This window comes from Vigna umbellata, chromosome 9 (assembly GCF_029865625.1).
Source record: "Vigna umbellata cultivar VRB3 chromosome 9, Vumbellata_1.0, whole genome shotgun sequence".
Taxonomy (NCBI): domain Eukaryota; kingdom Viridiplantae; phylum Streptophyta; class Magnoliopsida; order Fabales; family Fabaceae; genus Vigna; species Vigna umbellata.
Genome location: NC_142173.1, coordinates 23,899,942 through 23,919,593, shown reverse-complemented (window position 1 = coordinate 23,919,593; position 19,652 = coordinate 23,899,942). Strand labels below are relative to the sequence as shown.

Genomic DNA, 19,652 nt, shown 5'->3' with positions numbered 1-19,652 from the left:
CGCATTCTTGTATTTTGATATGTTTAAACTAATCATTAGTTTCTTTGAAGTGTATTTTGGAGCTCAAACAGTAAAATCTTCACTAATCAAGGATTATGTGTGAAAAAGAAATGGTTCAAGATCCCAAACTAAAAGAGAAATAAGTTTTTATTATTATACAGTACAATACATTTGAAGGAGCTGTTTTTATACTAACATTACTGTTATCTAATTAATGCATTCGTTTAAATCATTAAATAAAAATTAAATTAATAAGTAAAATCCGGATGTAAAATTTAAATGAATAACATGTTTGTAAGCCTTGAATCATTTTTAAAATGATTAGTTTGATTTTTTGAAAACTTTTAAATTGTTAACCCTCCGTTGAAGATATACAAATTACTAATTTCCATTGAAAAAAAATTTATTTTTTTTATCGGCAAGAAGAAACATATCTAACTAAACTTTTCTGATGACAAGGCAAATCTGCCAATCCACACTTGAAATTGATGTGCGAAAAGAATTTGGTTGAATAATCCACTGCCACTACTAAATTCTTTGGGACTGGTTTTGGAGGAATATTTTGACATTTCTCTTTTTTTTTTTACGAAAATGATTCTGCTGAGTTACAAACTGCCAGGAAAAAGTTATATATATATATATATATATATATATATATATATATATATATATATATATGTATATATATATATATATATATATGTATGTATGTGGACTCCCAAAGTTTGACCAAATGCTAATTATAACGTTGTAGGTTACTTTTTTTTACAGGAAGTAGGTTACTACTTGATATATTATATTTGAAAAAGATAATTTTAGAGATTATAATTAATTGTACTACATGCAAAGTAAATTTAAGTCAAATTAAATTATACAAAAACTAATTTAAAAGGTAATTTTGAAATTATTTATATAAGTAACAGTCTATTAACAAATTTTATTAAAACAAACTCTAAATAACTACTAATAAATTTTAATAAAATAGACTCTAGATAATAACTTTTTAATATTATATTAAAAAAATAAATTTTAAACTTAATAATCGTATAAAATGAAGTTATAAAATGAGATTTCATCCACCTACTACTGTAAATAGGTCTGATAATAATTAAAAATCAACACGTTGAAATTCAATTCACATCTGATAGATAAACGAGTTTCTTAAATACAAAGGAGTAAAAGTTAGAATTAATGTTGGGTTTCTAATAGTGTATATAAACAAATTTAGAAAATTTATTTATTTTAAGGATTACATGTCTCTAAAATTACTTTATAATTGTATAACGTAAACGAAAAACACGAACAATTCTGGGTGTCTAAGATAAAAGCTATCATAACATGAAGATGACTGTGGAGGTTGATGTTGTAGTCTTACACAACTACACGTGTCGGTATGTTGGGGCCACATAGCCTTTGACTTGGAGGACCATGGTCAGAAACCTACACCTCTTGATATAACTTTTTCCTATGGAAACCTCTCTTTGATTTTCTATGCGCCTTTTAGGGTATTAATTATAATAAACTTGTACGACTAATTAATCTCCCTATATTTGTTTGTTTGACCTTTCTATATATCTTGACCTTTTTTCTCTCCAAACATTTCATCAGATCCTTTGCTGCTTCTGTCTTCCTTTTCCTTTTCCTTTTCATGTGTGTCTCCTTCTGTTTCTCGACTTTACCTTTTTTTCTCTCCTTTTTCACACAGATCCTCTTCCTCTTCTTCTTCATCTTCATCTTCATCGTCACCAAACATTTTTTCTCATTATTTTCTGCGCGTCTTCTATGGCGGTTTTACCAAGTGCTTCCTCCACCTTGGAATTGACTATATCTGTCCCCGGCTTTGCTTCTTCACCAACTCTTCTGCCTTCATCATCTGGTAATTACCAAACACACACACACATACAATACAATAGTTTATCTGTTAATTTGGTTGTTTATCTTTTTCTACAACTATATCATTCTTTTCTTCGTCTTTCTCATTTTGATCAACTCATTATACCCTCTTAAATTCCTTCCCTTTTTTGTGTTCTTGTTTGTTTAATTTTATGTTAAACTCTTTTGCTTTTTTTTTTTAAACTTGTACAGTTGTGTATATCGTAAAAGCGGCCCCTCTGTTAAATAAACGTTTTCTTTAGGAAGGGATAATTTACTTTTTTTTTCTCTACCCTTTCTTAGATTAAAATTAAAGTCACGACCGCATGAACCCACCAAGGTTTTTGTCTTTCATCTCTCTCTCTCTGGTTGGTGATTAAACAGCAACGATACCTGTAAACATCATATTTCGAATCTTGTTCTTAAAATGGTATATATTGGATCGTGTACAGAAGATGATATGTTTGGTTTGGTCTTTGATACTTTTTGGAAGTATATGAATAAAGGCAGCGTTTGGTATTGCAGTGAAAGAATTGGACATAAACCAAGTACCTGTAGAAGAAGATTGGATGGCATCAAACATGGAAGATGAAGAAGAAAGCAGCAATGGAGACCCTCCTCGCAAGAAACTCCGTCTCACAAAGGAACAATCTCGTCTCCTTGAAGAAAGCTTCAGACAAAACCACACCCTAAACCCAGTGAGTTTATTAAATATGTCATTTAGATAATTAATCATTAGGGTTCTACATAACTCAGTAATAAGTATATTCGGTTTTTGATTTCTTGGCTTTGTAGAAACAAAAAGAGTCTTTGGCAATGCAACTGAAGCTGCGACCAAGGCAAGTGGAGGTGTGGTTTCAGAACCGTAGGGCCAGGTAAGCTAATTAATCTTAATTAATAAAGTGATGGAAAAATGCGATTTATTTATTTTCTCATTTATGATTTGACTTTAAAATATATATAGTTTCATCATCCGCATTTTGTGTGGGTATACTCATATATAGACAAATGTCAAATGTTGACAGAATAATCATAATCATCATATGGACCTCATGAATCTGAATCCGATTCTTTACCCCTGTTCACTCTATCTGTAAATAAAAGTGGAAAAATCATCATTTATATATTAGATTCACTTCTTTCATATAATTTCTCCTTCACAAATATTGGTCATAAGGTGGAAGAAATGGAGTGTTCGCTGGGTATAAACATCGCTCAAATAGTTCGATCAAGATTAAGTCCTAACTTTTTTTTTAGTCATATTACATTCTATTTTACAATTGTAGAATTAAGTTAAACTTAAATTCATATTTTAAAATTTTTAAATTCAACAAATACTCCGAAAAACAGTTGATCATGGGAAAAATCTTAGTTTATATTATATATATATATATATATTAGCGGTATATCTTAGTTTATATATAATGCATGGTGCCTATAAATGAATATTTCTTTTGGTTTTTGTTTGTAACAAATATTTCTTTTCAAAGCTCGTTCCAAATTTTTGGTTTTAAACTTGTTTACACTTCCTTTGTAAAATGTTTTTGAATTGTTATTTTAAAATCTAGTATTTTAAGTTTCAAATGTGACAAAACTATAAATACACATAGAAAACGTAAACTAGAAAATTGGTAATGATACAATAAAAAAAAATTAGGTCATGAAGTGACAGCAATGACATGAGAGTGGCTAACTGGGTGTTCAAATATATGAACAGTTAATGATGTAATTGCAGTGTAAACCATAATTTCAGCTGTGGCAAAGAACATAATCATGTTGTCCAAATTAAAGTAGACAAGTCGATAATGATAGCACCGCATTGGTGGAGTTTTATTTGGCCTCGTGTGCTACACCGATCATCACACCAATAAGTATGACTTTGACCACTTCATTTGGTACTTTAGACCAACCATGCATTTCATTTTACAAATCAATTATCAGTGTTGAGCATAATGCATTCAGTTATCATCAACACGTACACATAAAACCATAGGATTTTTCATTTCAGTAATCCTCTTCGCTCACTTTCTCCATGTTTACTTAGATACACAAGAGTATCGAGTAAAAATAAATTCAGAGATTTTATTTATAAAGAAAGGGAAATACATCAATATATATTAATTTTACAATGTTATTTTTAATTCTTTTACCAATATGTTTACAATAGTTGTTAGGTTTTTTTTGTCATCCTTTAAAAGATAGACAGAACATTCCCCACTGAGTTGACTTGGGAAGCATTAAAGGCAAACGAAGCCAGTGTCGTCAACCATGCAATATATGTGATGCAGTTAATGAATAAATATTTGTAGTGAATGAGTATTTTTATATTAATAATTATAAAGAAAAAAAGAAAAAGAGAATTTTTACAAGAATGCAATGCAGGAGCAAGCTGAAGCAGACAGAGATGGAGTGTGAGTACCTGAAGAGGTGGTTTGGGTCACTGACAGAGCAGAACAGAAGGCTTCAGAGGGAAGTGGAGGAACTGAGGGCCATGAAGGTGGGGCCACCCACCGTCATTTCCCCACACTCTTGTGAGCCGCTGCCAGCCTCCACATTAACCATGTGTCCCCGCTGTGAGCGCGTTACCACCACCGCCGACAAACTGCCTTCCGCCGCCGCCACTTTGTCCGCTAAAGTCCCACCGCACTCCCCTCAACCTTCTGCCGCTTGTTGACCCCTACCTCTCCGATCTAATCAGACATGCAAAAACTAAACTACAGTTTTAAAACTAAAAATTTAATGTGAAAATATGTGTTACAAGAAAAAAAATGTTTTCCATATATTAGCTTTTACAAAACGCTACTTTTGGAGAGGGAGCGTAAACTATTAGTTGGTAGTTTGTTGTAGAAGTACTTCTATTCAAATGCTCAATGAATATTTCATTATTTGCAATTCACATTCACATTACTTATATATATATATATATATATATATATATATATATATATATATATATATATATATATAATACTAAAATAAGTGAGAATAAATATATTCTTGCTTTATATATAATTATTTTAATAAAAAATTCTATAATTATTACTTTTTTTAAGAAAATGAAAGTAAAATAGTAACTTTGTTATATATATATATATATATATATATATATATATATATATATATATATATATATATATATATATTTGAAAAATGAAAGTTCTAAAATATTGAGTTTTATCACAATTTCTAAACAGTTGTCCTGATCGCGTAAATATTTGTTATATATTTTTACATAATTTGGTTTGGTATGCTTTTCCGAAGAATTTCAATTAACCAAATAAATTTGATTTATAGATTCTTTTAATGAGACTAGTAAATATTTCGTTTTTTCAATCTAAACCATTTATACCTTAAATTAATTTTATAAATATACGTAACTCACCGTGTTGTCTTTTTAAGTAAATATTAATTTCCTTCAATAAATATATTTTTAGCATGTTTTGCATAAATTATGTTTGAGTGCCATTTTTTTTTCAAATCTTCGTATCATTGTTTCGTGTTACCTAGAGAAGATTACTTGTTAAAAGTATTTTGATGTCAAAGTCACTAAAAATTCAATAACTTAGGTATTAACAGTGCAATAAATGCATAATCACTTATCTACTTACTTTAAATTTGTATTTATAGATTTCAGAGTAAACTTTTTGATTAATAGTGGCCTAATTACAACTCAATTGTGGGTAATCATATTTTACAAATAAGTAGGTTTAGCAATGGTCAATTAACTTGACGAATGATCGATTGGCTAGGTTCCTCAATTGTTAGATCTTGGTAATGGTTCTTCTATGCTCCTCACCAACGATGGACCGTCTAGCCTATGACTGACCAAATGTCATACCGTACACAGGCACCCTCAGTCCCATCCTACAATGGTGGGCGAAGGGTTTGTAATAGGATTAAGTCCCCTTGCCTGATCCGTTCACTAGTGGTTACATTCCTTAGTCATCCGTAGTGGTTGATAATCTTTCTGTCTACATAAAGATATGACTCTTGAGGACGGGACACATGACGCTTTGAATTGTGTATTTGTAGGAATTTAAAGGGTCAAATGTCATGAGTCGTTAGATTTGTATCGATCTGACGGTTAGAGGTGGCTAACTGGTGTTAAGACAAGATTGTTTAAGAAAAAGTTTAGGATCTTCTAAAGCATCTATAGTTTTGAAGTATAACAAACAACATTAAACAAAATAATTTTGGGTAATCAAATATCTAAAAATATAGAAGAGCATAGAAACAAAGAACAAAATTACATTCTCTTATGATTGTAAAATATAAAATGACCAAACACTAGAAAATAGACACAAAACAAAATTACATTCTCGTATGCTTGTAAAAGATAAAACAGCTAAACACTAGTAAATAGAGATCACTAAATCATCTAGTTACCCACCTAGCATGAAAAGGATGTCACAAAGAAAAACGTCTAAAATTAGAAGCGTCTATGCGTTAAGCCTAATCAAGGTTACATCTAGGTGTTAAACAACAAAAGAGATAAGTTGAAATAACATAGGAGTATAAAAGACGTCTACACATACTATGCCTAAAAATATACAATTACAAAGCAATAAGCATAAAAATGTCCAAGTAAAACTAACAAAACATTGAGCACAAGAATCGATCAAGTAACACATGCCTTGGAACGAGTATTGTTCAAAGAAAATATGCGTAAAATAAAAGAATACATCTTTAGTCTAAAAGGCAAACACTTCATTTCTAAAAAGAGACATAATACAAAAATGATTAGTGTTGCAAAAAAAATCAGTATTATAAGAAGAAAAGAAGTTACTAAGACAAGATCAAGATCGTCTAACATCTTCACAAGGTTTAAGGACTAATAAATAATACTATGAACGACATAGATGATTAACAAAGTATTACCTTTTTATATCTCATACCGCTAAATAAAACGGTCTCCTATGAAAGAAAAATATTTAGTAAACGCAGTAGTACATAAGTAGACACACTACTAAACAGTTTTCCTACTAAATGCGTCAATGTGCTGTATGAGAGTCTCGCTAAATACACTCGTGATATACTTTGCTAAACAAAGCTACACAAGCTCTCACTATGATTTATAAAATGATGTTTTTAGTAAACACGCTAAAAAGTACAAACATTGTCCAAAAACACATGTTGAAAAATATCTCTTTAAATGCGCTCTTGAATTAAACGAGTACTTATTAAACAAGGCGTTGTTAGGAAAAGTCTTTCATAGGCTAAATGATACCCTATGCTAAACAAAGTTTTCATCTGACGATGAAACTCTCATGAACTGCGTGGTATTTGCTCTAGAATGCTTAAATGATCAAATGTTGATTGAGCAATAAAAATTTAAAATGCTTATAGTTCTTTTGAACGCGGATTAAATGTCATTAAATGCACAATGTCTCAAAACAACAAAAGTGAAAGGAAAAAGGAAATATATGCTTATACACATGTCTACTTTACTTTGTGTAGATTATCTAAGTCAAGTATCCATATGTTTTATCAAACACAAGTAAGAAATGGACATTAGAGACAAAGAAGACATTTGTGGAATGATCTTCTCGTCAAAAGTCACGCCAAAGAGACCGTACAATCTACTTTTGACAAAGTACTACAAAAATAAGTCTGCTCTAACAAGTTGACCTCAACCTATGACAACCACCTATGATAAAGGCTACAAAGAGTTGAAAATAAATGACAAACATCGTCTAACGACTAAATTCTCAAAAAACTTATAAATAGAAGATCTTTGAACAAGAAGATCAAGAATACAGGCACAAAAGGAATATAACTAAAAATCATCCTCATGGAAAGATCAAGAATACTCTAAGAGTTGTTTAGAGTTAGAAACTTACTTTTGTAAGAAGAGAGAAAATTTCATAAGTCTGTTAAATTGAATTGTATTGTAAGCAAATCTTCTTTGTGAGAGTAATCATCTAATGACTTGTAAGCGATCTTCTTGATTGCAAATTCTGAAGAGAATTCAAACACTTAACACTTAACTCGGTGGGGTTAAACGGTAGCTATACAGGTTTGTGTAGTGGAAATCAAGAGTGGGTCAAACTCAACTAGACAGTATATCAGGAAGATACCAAGAGTCGTGAAGAATATTGCACAACCAGAAGTGAGTAAAACTCGGCTGTAGTCACAGTAATGGAGGTTACTTGGTTGACTAGAATAACTAGAAGTGGGTTAAACTCAACTAGATAGTGTATCGAGAAGATACCGGGAGCGTCTAGGGATACCGGGAGTATGTGGTACTTATTCTAGTCACGGTAACGGGGGTTACTGAGTATAACTAATGTAACTTGAAGTGGTGAAAATACTTATATGTACTTCATTGAAAATCTAGTAGAACCTTCTAAGATATCTCAAAGGAAAATTGGACGTAGCTCAATTGAGTGAACCAATATAAAATATGTGTGCTTAGTGTATTAGGTCTAGAAGCATTCTATGTACAACTGTAGCATATACCTGAAAAGAAAACATTTAACACACATGCTCATCATTAGACACACCTTCCCTTTAAAGCTACTTCTCTTAGACGCTACGGAAGAATAGGTAAACAATCAAGCTATAAACTCTCTTCTATCATAATAGCATCTTACAAATCAAGGGTTTTGTGAAACATTTTGTATCATAATATATACAATGTATGTGAAGGAAAGAAGACAAAAAAGTAAATAACCAAAAAAAAAACACCCCAGCATGTCTTAAGTATTAAATAACATATTTCATAACATAAAACAGTTGTAAAGATTATCTTAAAATTAAGGTTTTTTTAAAAATCAAAAGGATTTTACGTATATAGACAAAAATTTTAAAAATTACGCATTTAGGCAAGTCGTGAAGGGCCTAAACAACTTCAAATGAAGAAGTCATGCCCCTTGCATGACTTTACCTTGACACAGTGGTCAAAGGTGAAATCGTGCACCCCCAAAACGATTTTAGGCCCTGGTAATCGATTACATTGTGTTGAGTTCTTGTAGGAGGGCACGAATTCACCTGTAATCGATTACACCTTTCTTGTAATCGATTACCAGCAATGTAAATGGACAAAAATCTTTGGTAGTCGATTACAACACCGTTGTAATCAATTACCAAAGGGTTTTAGTGTTAAAATATAAAGTTTCTTTAGTTCTTGACCATCTATGTAAGTATTGTTTGTTAATTACATTGGCATACTAGTGTACCATATATCTATGTTATTATTCTTTAATTATTTTTAATCTCAATCTTTGTCAATGTTGATTACATGATTGTTTTAGACAAAAAACAAATTTAAATGATCATTAATTTAGTCTAAAAACAAATTAAAGTCCTAAAACAAAATTTATAAACAATAGTGATATTATTTTATTAATTGATGAAAGGATTACAAAAAGGTAAGATTGAACAAAAAATTATTGACGATATGGACATGTCTCCCTATGATGACCTTCATTGCGGCAATAAGAGCATTTTTTTTGTTGATCCGAGGTGGATTGATCTATCTCGATACGGATTCTAGTCGTAGTTGGTCTTATAGATGCCTTGCGTCGCATTTGATGATCTGGTGTGAAGTTTGGACCAATATACATAGATCAGTAATCTTCATTTTGAATGGGGTGAAATTATACTTCCTATGCCTTGTAAATGTTGTTAAGACTGTACACTGGATCAATATATTGGGTTAGTGGTATATGAGAATAAGCACAAACTGCAATTACATGATGACATGGGAGGTGAGTAGCTTGGAAGTGACCACAATCACACCACCATTCATTTGGTGAGGTGTTGAAATTTCCTGAACATCAAATTCAGAATTTTCAGGATTATATTGATAAACATGACAAAATGCGGATTGTTGTTAATTTTTCCAATAATGTTAGTGATTTCTTCTAGATATTGGTGGTCTACTTGTAGCATGTACTGTGCTTTTAAGCCTCGTTAAACAAACCGTAATTCTGTCCTCTCAAATGTTGTTTTGATCATAGCACAAATTGGTAATGAATGTGCTCCCTTTAAAACGGAGTTCATGCACTCAGCAAGATTAGTGGTCATATGTCTATATCTTCTGCCTCCATCAAAATCCTGAGACCATTTTTTTAATGGAATTTTATTTATCCAAGCTACTTGTTGGGGGAATTGGTCTCTCATTGTAGTAAGATTTGTTGTCATAGTGGGTTGCTTCATCTCGTAAGCTGTAAGCACGTAATAAAATAAAAATTTCAAGACTTTTTTGTACAAAATTGAAATTGTAGATTGATAGTAAAATTTATGTAAATAGTACCTAAATTGATGAATTGTCGTTTGAGTTCTTGATTCTTGAATTTGGTTTTGAAGTTGAAGGCTAGATGACGTATGTAATAAACAGTTCAAACCATCCTCTTCCCAACCAAGTTCTTCTGATCTTAACGTTGATAGGATATCTGTTTCTCTGCAAATGATGATGTAAAGATTTTGTTGAGGGGTAACATTTTCTCGAAGTAGTTGAAAGAACCATATCAATGCCTCATTTGTCTCACCTTCTACAATGGCAAATATCCTCCCTCTTTGTTTTAACACTAAAATCCTCTAATAGGTAATCAATTACTAGAGGCTTGTAATTGATTACCAAAGCGTTTTTGTCCATTTACACTGCTAGTAATCAATTACAATAAGGGTGTAATCAATTATAGGTGAATTTGTGCCCCTCATACACGAGTTCAACACAGTGTAATCAATTACAAGGGTTGATAATCGATTACCAGAGCCCAATATCATTTTGGGAGTGCACAACTTCACCTTTGACCATTGTGTTAGAGTGAAGTCGTGCCTGAAGTCGTGCAGTGGCACGACTTCTTCATTTAAAGTCGTCTGAGCCCCACAACTTACCTAAATGCGTAATTCTTAAAATTTTTACCTATATACATAAAATGTTTTTTATCTTTGCCAATAAAACAAGGTTGATTTTGTTGTTGCAGACTATGATTATCTTGTATTTCTTTCAAACTCCCATCAATTGGAGGTTCAAATAAATCACTAAGCTCAAGATTGAAAACATTGGAATGAAACAAACTTTGGAGGTAAAGCTTTAGTAAAAATATGTGGCAATTGATGAGAAAAAGAAACTGGATGAAGTTTCATGAGGCCAAAAAGTAATTTTTCTCGAACAAGGTGTCATTTAATCTCTAAGTGTTTAGGTTTTTCATGATACACAAGTTTAGCAATTAAGTAAAGAGCACTTTGACTATCACAGTAGAAGATAGGTCATTTATCAAAAGGAGCTTGCAAATCACGAAGCAAATATACCAACAATTGGAGCTCAGAAGTAGTAAATGTAAGTGCTCGATATTCTACCTCATCAGATGAACGAGTGATTATGGACTGTTTCTTTGTTTTTCGGAAAACTAGTGAGAACATGGTTTGGAACTGATAAGAGTTGCATTGTACCTTGTATCGTTCAATATGATTAGTTGCCCCCTAAATAAATCATCCATTAAGCATTTGGAGATGTGTGTTACGTGTTTACGTTTGATAAATGATGCATGGTGGTGCAAAGAATGAACAAAATACCAAGATCCATGGCAATGGAATCAAGAGGATTGGTATTGGACACTTTGATGTAGACACTTTCTCCCTACATCTTCACATGTTTCTTCCTCCACCACCTCTTTCCACAAATACCCCTCAGTCAAAATTAAACTACCGTAGTTGAAGACCTCAACGGAAATGGGAGATCCGTTGGGCCTTCAACGGAGATCCATATCAATTGACGAATATTGACATCCGTTGAAGGCCAAACGGATCTCCCATTTCTGTTAAGACCTTCAACCATTTATTTTTATTTATTTTTTACGTAACAATTTTTATTCTTTATAAATAAATATACAAAATTTATTAAATGAACTACAAATAAATCAATTATAAATATAAAATAAATAAATCGACAAAAAAATTAATTAATAAATGAAAAAAAAAAAATAAACCCTGAAGGCCACAATAGAAATGGGATATCCGTTGGGACTTTAATGGATATCCATATCCGTTGGGCCTTCAACGAATATCTATATCTGTTGGACCTTCAACGAATATCTATATCCGTTGGGCCTTCAACAAATATCCATATCCGTTGGTTCTTCAACGAATATCCATATCCGTTGATGGATATCAATATCAGTTGAAGGTCCAACAGATATCTTATTTTCGTTGTGGCCTTCACGGTTCTTTTCTTCACATCAAAAAGGCAAACAACAGCAAACAACAGAAAACACATGCAACACAGAACATGTTCAAAGAAAAAATACATAATAATATAATCTAAATACACATACAAATTAAACTACCTAACATGCAAACAAACATATAAAATAAAAGAGTGAGAAAACCAACCTGGATCAGAGACCAAACAAGCCGAAACGAAGCAACTCCACTCCAGTCCTCAACGCTCCTCCACAACACGAATCAACAACCAAACTCAATGGAAGCAAAGGAAATGGAATCGTGGAAGAGAAGAATGAAAATGGAAATGGAAGGGAAGGAAGAGGAAGCGAGAAAACGACAATGGGAAAAGAGGTGAGAGGGGAAGAGAGAAACTAGGATGTGGAGTGGGAGTGGGGTGTAGCCGCACAGTGAATAAAAGAGGGTAGAGTTAGGGTTTTTTAAAAAAAGGTAAATGGTAAAAGTAACAAACTTTTAACTTAGGAATATTTAAAAAAAAAATATTTGGAGAGGTGCAAAGAGAAGTATGTGGTGGTGTAGGGAGAAACTATCTTTAATACAACGTTGTTCTCTTGGTTTAAAAGGTTAAGAAGACTTTCATATTGGGCCCTAGTTAACCTAAAGCCCAACTCTTTAGACGAGGTATTTTAATTAATATTTATAACTACAATGTTTTAAAGTAAACCAATCTTCATATAGTTATAAGTACTGTTTTTCTAAGCAGTCATATTGCTTTGTATTTTGCTTTCTTTTAATAATTTAAGGATTCTTATACATATTAAAATCATTAGATATTAACAAGTTTTTGAAATTAGATTACCCACAAGTTCGTTAAGAATGATTCGACCCCAAGTTCGTATTTAAACTAGTTGAATACTAGACTGTATTGAAATATGTATTTAATGACTTTGCACGTGATATGTTTAAGAGGTTCAAATGTGTTAACGTAGTAGTATTCATCTATCAAATATTGGGCGGGCTTGGCAACTCATAGGGGCTTTTACTTCCTGTACCCCATTATTAATAGCTCTGCACCCTATACTAATAGAGAAAAAGGTTAAAATATCCTTTCTTACTACACTACATTGTTAAAATTGTCAGCTTTCATCGTCGTTGGTTGTGCAAAGGAAGAAACCGTTGTGGAAAAAAGCTCTTTTCATATAGCTTTTTCTAAAACACGTTTTATCTATTCTGGAAAGCCTGTTCCACAAAATTCATGTAAAAGAAAAAAAAAATCGTTCTGAAAGATATTATATTGTTCCCAGAAAGCTTGTCCGAGGAATTATGGTTTGAAAACTTATTCCAAAATATAATTTCATACGTTTCAAAAATTCTATTTCAGAAATCATATTCTGAAAATTCCAAAAAACTTATTCCAGAAAATTTTTAAAATAAATAAATCAGAAGTCACTTTTCCAAAGTTTAAAATGGTCATTTTAAAAATAAGTTGTGCTAAGAAAGTATGAGGTACAGGAAGAAAAAGCCCTCATTACATTATTAAAAGTTTGGGTTTTAGGGTCTGTCCTAGTCAAATTGTAATGAATTGGACTAGTAGAGCAAAAATACATAAAATTTCATATTTTTAAGTTTTAAAAAATATATAAATGATAGAAAAAAAAACAAGGATTTGGTTGTCACCTTTAATGATCTTATCTAGCAAGCATCATATTCTCTCCCCAATGTCAATCACAACATCAATGATTATTTGCCAGCATTGTAGAAGACAATCCTGTTTTCTCATCAATATCAAAAGAAAACAATATGGCAGACACACACATTTTTCGGTCGGTGAAGAAATAATAAATAACACGAAATGGCACAACAAAAAGAAATGTCAAAAGAAGCCCAAAATCAAATCAGTGAAGGCCCAAAGACGAGTTGAAGGCATGGATTAGTCAGTTTCTTGCTTCACGTGTGGAAACAACAGCATGACACAGCCAACAGAACATTTATGAGAGATCACAATCTGTTTCTGAATAAAAAAATGAGTTGAAAATATACGAACAAGATGAACCCAAAGCAAAAGCCCAGGAGACACACCATGGTCCAGTTCCAGATAAAGATCCTACCACGTGCGAGCATAATTGTGTAGAAATCTTTGAGATAATAACAACTCATTTTGTTTCTAAATTGTAATGGTACTTCATTTCTTTTCCTGTCTCAACATTTTCATAAACCCTTTAACATAATCTTTACATATTAAGCTTTTGTATTTGAATGACAACCTTTGAAAAATCAAATTATTGCATATAGCACGTATTAAACATCTTTGGAGAATTATACACGTAAATGGTTGAAAGTTCACGTCAATTAGTTTATATTGTGAAATTGAATTAGATTTAAAGTTATTTTCTTAATATAATTGAACTTATGGAGGATTTGAAAATTGGATTAAATTAAAGTGGAATTTGAATGCTGAAAATGATGATGAGAATCGAAAAGCCGAAGAATATGTGGTGGAGGTGAGGGGAAGAAATTCCGAAATCTAGTGATGGGAAAATATATATTTAAAAAATGAGAGGGAGGAAGAATTAAAAAGGAATTGGAATAAGATGTTTAATTTAAGGGGTGTTTGGATGAGAAGAAGAAGAAGAAAACGAAGAGGAAGGAAATGCGATGAAGTAATTAATATAATGACCCTCTCTACCGAACAAGTAGAATAAATTGACTTAAAAGCACATAAGCAAAACCACATGGGGTCACATTTTGTGCTTTATTCGAAAAAATGAATGGCGAGAGACGAAGAACACTAAGAAATTTTTGGCGCGAAGGTTTGTTTAGAACCAAAAATGGTGTGGAATGAAAACATATACCCAACATGTCTGGGAGACCCATTGAATATGTCCGTAAATTTGATCCCCAACCATTTAGCAAGAAGGAAATTAGGTTGCTAGAAAATGATAAGGATGATGAGAAGGTGGAACAATGTGGTAGCTGTATTTTGGAAATTGCTCCTTCTTTTGGTGAGGAATTTTTAGAGGATTGGTTCAAAAAAGTTATAAGAAGATGGGAATGGGACGAGGATTTTGAGTCCATGAGAGAAGCCTCTACACTTTCAAGAATGTTCCTTCCCATGCTTCGGATTTGGGGGTCCCTAACCAACATTTTATATTTCAATCACCGATTTTAAATGCATCTTTTTTAACTCACCTTTCCAACCTTTTTTTAATACCTCTTCTATTCAATATTACAGATTATCATATCTTTAATAAATATTCAACTCAAACTCAAATCTATATACCAAACATTTAATCATGCTCACTCACTTTTTTTACTCTCTCTTTTTTTATTCCATCAAATCTTTATTTTTATGTTAAATTATTTCTTTCATCCTTATAATCACTTTTACTCTCTTGTGAATTTAGAGATTAAAACTTAACAGGGATTAAAAAATATGATAAGTGTTCGTGAGGACATAATTTTTTAAATATAAAAATTTATAAAATTATAAAGATTAAATAATTAACTAAACCTACTTTGTTTTATCACAACCTACGATATAAATTATTACATGACATTCGAACATTTGAATTTGAGAAACTTCTGAATAAAAATGAATGTCCAAATTCGGTTCGGTTTGGAGCTCCCTCTGGTGGCTACAACTCTTCCAAATTGTTTTTTTTATCTTTAATTTACCTGTAATTAGAAAATTATTTTTAATTAATAAATTGTTCAAATTGGTGTTAAAAATTTGAACATTTTCACGAGAGATCACTTCCATGATTCTAAGTTTAAAACATAAATTTTGTAAAAACTGTCAATGTTAATATGAAATAAATATTGAAACTTTAATAAACATCTGAATAAAATTAGTTTTTAAAATTACTTCTGTAACGAGACACATTGAAAGGAGAAAGTAATAAGAATAAAGTGTTCTTGATCCAAAAAACTTTCATAGGCCCAATAAAGGGGAAAGAAAAACAAGGTTTGGTCAATAGCACGGAAGTAGAGGAACATGGGATTGAAGTAATTGCATCCCAAAGCTCAATTATTATTTGAAAAGCACTTTTCTATACCCAACAATAAGCAAAACAACCTTAATTGTGGCATTCCTGCGACTAAGAGGCGACGCTTTTGACATAGTATTGCGATTGTTGTTGGAAGTGTGGTTATGCAAACTCAGAAACCCTACCACATTCTTCAAGGGAATGCATTCCCAACATTATTGTCCCACCTTCACACCACTCTCAATTCCCATCCCTTATGGTCCTAGATTCTTCAACAATTAGGTTTTTGCAAACCCTTCTCATCACTAAATCATGAAGTGGGTCTATCAAATTTTGCATCTTTCCCATCAAAAAAAGAGGAACCAAGAAAAAAGGAAGGAAAAGGGTCTTAGAATTTATTAGACCAAGGACTCGGTGGGGCTCCATATACCTACTTAATAGTTGTAATATGCCGGTGCAATTTCTACCTTTTATATGGCTTTTCTAGTATTCAAAAACTAACAATTTCCTCTTTAATTCATATTTATTTTCCAATAATCAACAACTCTCGTGTGTTGATTATGCATAAAAGGAAGAAAAAGGGTCTTAAAAAGTATAAAGGAGACTGCATGTCGCTCCTTAAAAACAACTACACTTGCGTTGTCATATGCCATTGCAAAAATTCAACCTCTTTCAACTTTCTATACACATTTGCAAATATGAGTAAATTATAATAACGACTTCTAACATATTTGTATAATTATATGAATTTCTTTTTTATATTCTTTAACAGAATTCGGTGTAATTCTTTTAAAATCAAAGAAGTTGGTGTAACATATGAAGAGGATGTTGGTGGTAGGTGAAAAAATGATAGAATGTTAAAAAAAAGGCTTGTTGAGATAAGTAGAATGTTTGGCCGTGATGTTTAAATTGTAAAACTAAACTAGATTTGTGGAGTACACATTAAAGGAAGAAAAGGGTTAGAAGTTATTGGAAAAAGGAGTAAGTGGGGTGGTTCCTTAGGCCTACTTTTTAATAGTTGTAATGTGCCATTGATGATGGGATGGTGAAAATTGTGATATTTTGTGTACGGGCTTCGTTTTGTAAAGTTGTTCGGTATTTCCATTCCAAAAATGAAGTAGAATTGTGGAGTAGTCTAAAACGTTGGTTTTGTAGAATGATCTTTTAAGTTAATTTGACCATAAAAGGCATAATGATATTAATTAATTTGGTGGGGGTTGGATCTTATGAAAGGGGATGGTGGTGGGGGTATTAGAAGATGGGCCCATTGGGCCGTGGGCAAGACAGGGTCACATTTAGTGCCCTAACTTTGCTAACTATGAAGTACTTCTTACTTGGTTACTTGAAAAAAGAAAGGGAAAAAGGAGAGCCACTTTGAAGCACTGAAGAAAATTTTGAGGTAGGGGACCATCTTTTTCTTGCATGTTCAAGGACTTTTTACTCTTTCCCTTTTTCCTCCTTCACATGTCTCTCAACCTTTCTTTCTCCTTATTATTATTATTATTATTATTATTATTATTATTATTATTATTATTATTATTGGCCTAACCAATGAGGTTACTCAAGCTTTTTTTTTCCTTCTGTTCAATGCATTTTGTTCATTTTGTTTCCTATGCCCATAGCCTTTCTTAATTTGGACTTACTTCGTTTTATCCTATACTGTTCTGTCATTCTTATACATCTCTTTAGACAAACTTCTTTATAAGCTTTTTTTATAATAGAGAGATTTTCACTAATTTTAGCATATATATAATGTTTTCCTTTCAAGTACGGTTAGACTTATTTATCGTATTTCAGAACTTGTCCCTTTTTAAACTTAATTTATTTTTACAATTTTTTCTTTGAAAATTTGAAAAAATAAATCTATTGAAATTTTTAAAAACTTAAAAAGTAACTATATGAGAGATGTTATACAAATTATAAACTAATTTTAGCTTTTTCATAAATTAATTTTTCCTGTGCTGAACTTATTCACAAATTCATTCAATAACACCTATACTTAAATTGCTATTTGATTTTGAAACCAAGTCTTTGAATAGTCTGTACAAGAGTTAAACTTTCAAACCTAATGAACTTAACGCTTTTTTTTTGGATTTGGGGGAGTGAATAAAAAAGAATAAATATGAATTAAAATTATAAGATAATTAATTATGAACGTATAGTTTTATAAAACTAAAAATAATTTTAACAATTATTTAAAATTTAATATACTTACATAAATACTTTCAAATCATGTTTAAAAACTTTCCACATATCAATAAAAAAATAAATTATAATAAAAAAATTCCAAAAGAAAAACGAGGAGTGAATATTAAATTGAAAGAAAATTTAATAGGTATAATTATAACTGACCTTTATCACATTATATTACTTTTGATTTATTATATATAAAAAAGATTTTCATATATATATTTGGTATTTTCTTAAAGTAGGAAAAATATAAAAAATGAGTAAAAAGTTAAAAAGTAATAAAAATTGAATTCATATAATTTGTTTGCCTCTTTGTGAAAGAATGTAGTATCTTTTAATGATAATGAGTGGATTGATAAAAAATTAAATGGAATGCATGGATGAATAGATAGAGGATTGAATGAAGGAATCATAAATTGGGATTTTTCAAATTTCAATTCCAAATACCAAACCTTCCTTGGCACAACATTATTCAAATGTATTTTGTGCATGTGCTATGAAAAGTAAGGGCAAAAGAGTAAAAACCTTAAAAACAGCATGGTGGGGGCAATCCATTTCCCATATTTCCATTCAAATGAGCAAAAGCAAACTCCAACACTCCATAATCTTCAATCCTTATGAAGAGGCCATACCCAAAAGCAAAATATAGCTGTGTTTGAAATGGAAAGAGGAAGAGGAAAATAAAAGACAAAAATAGGTAAAAAACAATGAGAAAAAAAAAGTATGGTTATTTGGATTAAAAGAAATAGAATAGTGATTGAGAAAAAAAATATAAATGAAAAGATGGTAGCAGATTTGGTTGATATAATAAAATAAATTATATGTATCAAAACTAACTTATAAAATGATTTTTTTAAAATTAATTTTATATAAATAATAATTTTTTTAAATAAAAATTGTAATTAAAATTAAAAAATATAAAGTTTAATAAGAAAAAATATAGTTTAGAATTATAATATATTAAAATAAATTAATTTCATTTTATTTATTATTATTTTAGTTATTTATTTAACAATAATTATTAATAAAACATAATCATATATAACATATTAAAATTTTACTTACGATCTTATACATTAACTTTCATATCTTTCTTTGCATTTTTTAAGAATTTTAACAGGTGTTTTTTTACCTTTTGTGTTTATTTATTTATTATATGTTCTATTTTTTTTCGAGTTTATATTCTCGAGTTTTTAGTGTTGTATTTTGTGTCTTTAAAATATATATTTTTTGATATATTAAAATGTTTTTAATATATTTTAAAATATTAATGTCAGTGTACTTAATTCGTGCTTAGATTTAAGAGGGTGTAAGAGAAATTAAATGGTTTGATTTTAAATCTTGTTTGGGTGATTTTCTTTATAAGCATTTTTAGAAAAAAAAAATTAATTAGAATAAATTACTTTATCAATTAAAAATAAAAATTTAGAAATATTATATGAAATAGTTTTTACAAATTAACTTATATATAGGTTA

The 19,652-nt window shown here is 30.7% G+C and overlaps 1 protein-coding gene across 1 annotated transcript; it reads left to right on the top strand.

Moving 5' to 3' along the window:
- Positions 1-1,588: 1,588 nt before the first annotated feature.
- LOC148192982 (homeobox-leucine zipper protein HOX3-like) lies at positions 1,589-4,758 on the top strand. Its single transcript, XM_088099123.1, has 4 exons — positions 1,589-1,876; positions 2,398-2,570; positions 2,668-2,747; positions 4,255-4,758. The coding sequence occupies exons 1-4, from the start codon at positions 1,783-1,785 to the stop codon at positions 4,544-4,546; spliced, it is 639 nt and encodes a 212-aa protein (XP_087955249.1). The 5' UTR covers positions 1,589-1,782; the 3' UTR covers positions 4,547-4,758.
- The last annotated feature ends 14,894 nt before the right edge of the window (positions 4,759-19,652 follow it).